The 5,604-nt window shown below is 37.2% G+C and overlaps 1 protein-coding gene across 1 annotated transcript; it reads left to right on the top strand.

Annotated features, from left to right (window-relative positions):
* The first annotated feature begins 3,581 nt into the window (after positions 1 to 3,581).
* Positions 3,582 to 5,259, top strand: LOC116182496 (piggyBac transposable element-derived protein 4-like). The gene is made up of 2 exons (XM_031503060.1): positions 3,582 to 3,750; positions 3,800 to 5,259. Exons 1-2 carry the CDS (start codon positions 3,582 to 3,584, stop codon positions 5,257 to 5,259), a joined length of 1,629 nt encoding a protein of 542 aa, XP_031358920.1.
* Positions 5,260 to 5,604: the final 345 nt, after the last annotated feature.

The following is a 5,604-nucleotide window of genomic DNA, read 5'->3' as shown; positions in this document are numbered from 1 at the left end:
CTTTTTAAAGAGGATTTCAAGCCTATTAAAAAGGAATTGAAGCTCTTTAAAGGGAATTGCATCCTTAAAATGGAGTTTTCAATGAAAAAGTGATTTCAATTCTTTTAAACGAAATTTAAGCTCTTTGTCTGAAATCCAAAGCCCCAAGCTCACGCGAAAAGGCTTTAGACGTAAATTCCAAAGCCCTGTTTTTAAAAAAGGCTTGAAGCCTTGGAATTGCAAGCTCTTTTAGAGCTTGAGGGTTTTCCAAGCCTTTTGTACCAATTCCTTTGTACAGCTCTGCTGAAGGGCCGCGCTCTACTAGTAATATGCTTCTATAACATGTACGGTATGTAATTGGCCAACCTCTCCAGAAGTCTGTCTACAATAATAATTACGTGTCAAACTCGATCATAACTTAACCGAGATCGTACTGAAGTTAACAAATTAATTGAATATGATAGGGGGCAAACATATTTGATACTAATACGCTAAATGTTACGGAAGTTGTCGCTTTCTTGAGGATCGCTTCTTGCTATCAAAATCCCGTTTATGACCTGGTGGCCCATTTGCAGCAAATGACCGCTCGTTATCAACAGGTAGAAGATATTATGTCAAAGGCGTCGGCACTCGCAGACAAATGGTGAGCTTACTCAAAACTCGTACGTCGACCAAGAATCTTATGTACTTATGTACAGTAAAACGTAACCGGAAGTTAAGCTGGTACTTAGGATTGAATGTGAACTGGTCCTTTAAAACTGGTACAATTAAGACTAAAATTAAAAGCCTTAAATAGAGGACTAATTATAGTTGAATGCAACAATCGTCGATAAAAAATTGTGGTACCTATAACACATGGCAGCCTAAAGAAAAGGTACATTTCAATTACGGAAAATGCAAATGGCGGTACTTACGATACAGAAGAAAAACGCAATAATATATTCCTACGGAGTTAAAGGCGAATCTCGAGGCGAATCTGTTTACTAACTATTCTAGAATCCCCAATTTAATTAATCCTGAGATTAATAAAATATGGATGATGGCAATTAAAATTCCATGCGTTGCCAACCAACGCCTCAGTTGTTGGTGACAACCAAAAATCACGGCGTAGCAAAATATGCTCCAAAATTGCGTGGTTCAAATTCCAAAAATTGATGGAGCCATCTAGTCCTCGGATAATCAAAATAACCTTAGAAATAGCTATAATCTTGTCATTTTTCCAAACGTCTTGGTGAAGGGGGTTTCTTAATTAATTCTGATTCGCGATTTAAAGGGAGCAGTAGAGACAAATTTGTCATATTGTAAGCCTTAACTACTCCCGTTCCCTGGAGAAATAACCATGGTCACGTGTTCAATCGTTATAGTTAAAAGCCGCGTCTTCTGTTAAGCACTATTGTGTTCCAGTCTTCTATCATCTAGAGTCCATGTTACAATATAAGTACCAGTTCGATTGTTACGTCAATAGGTTTCTAATTTCGGCTGTTCCTGTGCGCTCGTTAACATGTATTATTACCAGTTTTATCAGCCCCATTACCTCCCTCCTAAAGTTACGCGTTTATAGTGATAACTGTGCATCTCATTCGTGTGTCAATAATATGTGTGTATAAAATCAAAAAATAAGGATTTTTAAACAAAAATGATAAAAATATTATATATAGTTTTTGTTTGCTTTGCTTTCCCTTTTGTAAAATTTGAAATGCATAACTTGTCATTTTTTAAGAATAGCTTAAGTTTGTGATACAGCATCTTATGTACTTATTAAACGCTTTACGGTACCAAGGCCCCGGCCTTGAACAACAAAGATGGTCCCTAACTACGCAACCGATGAAATTTCAAGGTCATGACCTTGCGGCGTAACTAGGGCCAGTGTCGAGGACCTTGGGCCAAAGTTCAAAACTGAAGGCCATGACCTTGTGCCAGCATCCAAGCCCATAATCTTAGTCCAAAGCTCAAGACCAGGAATTTGGGAAAATCCAGGGTCATAATCTTGGAGAATCCCAGGGTCAGTTCAAGGTCACGATCTTGTGACGTCACAAAATGCAAGATGGCTGAGAGTGCCCCACTTCTACTTATTTCTGAATCTGGTGAGTGAAATTGAGGATTTTCGGTGACGAATGAACGAAATTTAAAAAAAACTTTCAAAGGCACTAAGTGAAAACTCTTGCTTGTACAATAAATAAAATTCAAAACATTGTAAATTATTTAGAATTATTTATTTACACACATAGAACTTCTAAATTCTATAGATTAATTTTTGCAGTAAGCTGCTATCACAAGAACGATACTGAATCGGCCAACCTCTCCAGAAGGAAGTGGTGGTCTACAATAATATTAGCGGTTTAAACTCGATAATAACTTAACCAAGACCGCAAAGATAACAAATAGGTACTAAAGGTAACAAATTAATTGAATGTGATAGCATAACCCAGAAGGGGCGAAAATAGTTAATACTACAACGCTAAAAGTTACGGAAGTTGTTTCATTTTTTGAGGATCGATCCCGATATCAAATCTCGCTCGTGACCTGGTGACCCAACTCCAGCCAATGGCCGCTCATTATCCGCAGGTGGAAGATATGTCAAAGGCGTTGGGACTCGCAACTAAATGGTGACCTTAATCCAAACTCATACGCCGAGCAAAAGTTTACTTATGTATAGTAAAATGTATCAGGAAGTTGAGATTGAATTTGAACTCGTCCTTTAAAACTGGTACAATTAAGAGTAAAAAATCAAAGGTAACCCCTTCGTTGATGACGTAAAATGTACACACCTCTTAATAAGAGGGCTAATTATAGATGAATGCAACAATTGTCGATGGAAATTACAATATGTCAAATATCAGCCAAAACCTAAAAGATACACTTCAAGACCATAAAATGCAGATGGCGTACTTACCAAGAAGTAAAAAACAATTATATCCTCTCTATATCGGAGTTAAAGGTGAATCCGTCCAATACTGCGGAATCCCCCTATTAAATGAATTCAATTGCGAAAGATTACTAAAATATGGATGGCGGTAATTCTAATTCCATGCGTTTTCACTAACGCCTCGGATGTTTTTCCGTCGAAATGCACTGTGTTCCAGCTCACAAACGAAAGAAGAAGTCGAATGTCGGCAAATGAAAAGCACGGTCCGGAAAAATGCGCGCTAAAATTGAGTGGTTCAAATTTCGACAACAGATGGAGCCATCTATTAACACGTTCGCTGCCAGAGTATTTCCATAAAACTGTTCAAAAAAACCCAATACAGTTTTATCATTTTTTGCGTAGAATTAAGTATAAATAATGAAAAGATATTGTCCAAATATGTTTTCAAAACTCATTTTTCAAAAAAATGAGACTACGAATAATTTCGTAGTTGGTACCCGTGATAGAAATTCTTTTTGAAGAACCAACTACGAGATAACTCGTATGAACCAATTTGCGCTTTTCATTGAGATTTATTTACCTATACCCACGCACGCGTATGTGCAATACTACAATTACGTGGACGGTGCAGTTTGTTGGTTATTTATGGAGTTGAGCAAACGTGTTTGTGAATAGTGGATCTGAACAATAGTTTCTCAGTATATTTGCGTAAAAGTTTATTGGTTAACCATTTAGTATGTCAAACAAAAGAAAACTAACAGAAGATCAGTTGAGAGAAATTGCAAACTATGATGAGGCGGAATGGGCAGGTTTTATTTCTCAAGATGGCGGTTCTGGTGAAGAATCCGATAATTCAAGCAACAGTGAGGTGTCCGATGAAATAGTGGACGATGAAAATAACCCCAGTGATGACGTTTCGATTTCATCTTACTCGCTAGTACGATGTCAACGTAGATCAACTATTAGAAGATGATGAATGGACAGACATCGCTGAAGACCCCCCTACTTTTCCATTTTCCGAACAAGTGGGACTAAAAATTGATTTCACAGACTGTAATATTCAAATTCTTGTGGACTTGTTTTTTAGTGATGAATTCTTGAAGTTACTAGTGGAACAAACGAACATTTATGCCCGCCAAGAAATAGGTAAAACACGTACGCGCAAGTCGTCTAGAATGTTATCATGGAAGGACACCGATATTATAGAAATGAAAAATTTTCTTGGACTTCTTTTGCACATGGGTCCATGTTCTCTTCCACAAATTTCATCATATTGGAGCACAAGCGTCTTTTACAACATTCCCTTTTGGAGACAAGTTATGAGCCGAAACAGATTTCAAGCTTTATTGAGATTTCTGCACTGTTCCGACAATTCAATTCCATCTGATGATAGACTATATAAAGTTCGACCTATTTTGACTCATTTCAATAAGGTTATGCGCAATAACTATACACCAGGCAAAAACATCTGCATTGATGAGTCGATGATGTTGTGGCGAGGAAGACTATTCTTTCGGCAATACATCAAAAATAAAAAACACAAATACGGCGTCAAGCTATACAAATTATGCGAGTCTAATGGTTTAGTTCAAAAGATAAAAATTTACTGTGGCAAATCTGATATTCAAGACAAAAATGTTGGTCATTCAACTGGGGTAGTGTTACATCTTATGAAAGATTATCTCAATAAAGGACACGTTTTACACATGGATAACTTTTATAACTCAGTGAGACTTACTACTTTACTTTCGGAAATGAAAACATACCTTTGTGGCACCCTAAGAAGCAACAGAAAGGGAAATCCAAAAGTTGTCATCGCTGAAAAGTTGAAAAGAGGAGAGCTTACATGGAAGCGCAAAGGAACAGTGGTAGTTTGTAAATGGAAGGACAAGAGAGATGTTCTTGTTATTTCAAACAAACACAAAGTCGACATGGAGCTTGTGCGCAACCGCAATGGAAAAACTTCTCTGAAGCCGAATATAGTTAGCGATTACAATAATGGGATGTCTGGTGTAGATCGATCAGATCAAATGCTTTCTTATTATTCCGCCCTGAGAAAGACAATAAGATGGCACAAGAAAGTTGCTTTACATATATTTGAAATATATATTCACAACGCATACATAATCTATCGGAACGCAACTTCTTCAAAAATTACCTCTCTACAATTCAGAGAAAAGGTTGTTGAGAGTTTGCTTGGCGAAAATATGCCTAAGCCGAATAAAAAGCCCAATCCTGGATCATTTCATTATTTGGAGAGTTTACCCCCAACTGAAAAGAAAAACCGGCCATCAAAACCTTGCAGAGTGTGCACCGCCAACAAAAAACGTCGTGAGACACGTTACTTCTGTCCAGTGTGTGAAGAAAAACCTGCTCTTTGCGTGGAAAATTGTTTTAAAGCTTATCACACGTAAGATCTGTAAATTTATATTATAACAGAATTGGCTCATTTTTTTTGCGTTTTCGAGAATAAAGTTCAGTTTACAGCGACCAGTACTTATTTTTAATTCTTGTCCCATAGACCGCCATACCTTATACTACACGCATTTGCTACGAATAAGAACGTAGACGGCTTCTATAGGCAGCGCTGCAAAATACGTATAATTCCGTAGTTGGTACCTAGGACAGACTACCAACTACGTATTATTTCGTAGTTGGCAGCCAACGTGTTTTAAACTGCTTCCCAAAAAGCTACGAGGATCATTAAACAAAATATACAATAATAATGTTTGATATTAAGAAAATTAATCGTTACATTT

This window comes from Photinus pyralis, unplaced genomic scaffold, assembly GCF_008802855.1.
Source record: "Photinus pyralis isolate 1611_PpyrPB1 unplaced genomic scaffold, Ppyr1.3 Ppyr1.4_LG1, whole genome shotgun sequence".
NCBI lineage: Eukaryota > Metazoa > Arthropoda > Insecta > Coleoptera > Lampyridae > Photinus > Photinus pyralis.
The sequence above is the reverse complement of the archived record's forward strand: the minus strand, read 5'-3'. Positions and strand labels throughout refer to the sequence as shown.

Coding starts and splice junctions, on each gene's coding strand:
- LOC116182496 (XM_031503060.1), top strand. CDS start 3,582: ATGTCAAACAAAAGAAAACTAACAGAAGATCAGTTGAGAGAAATTGCA. Junction 3,751..3,799: donor GGACGATGAAAATAACCCCA/GTGATGACGTTT, acceptor ATGTCAACGTAG/ATCAACTATTAGAAGATGAT.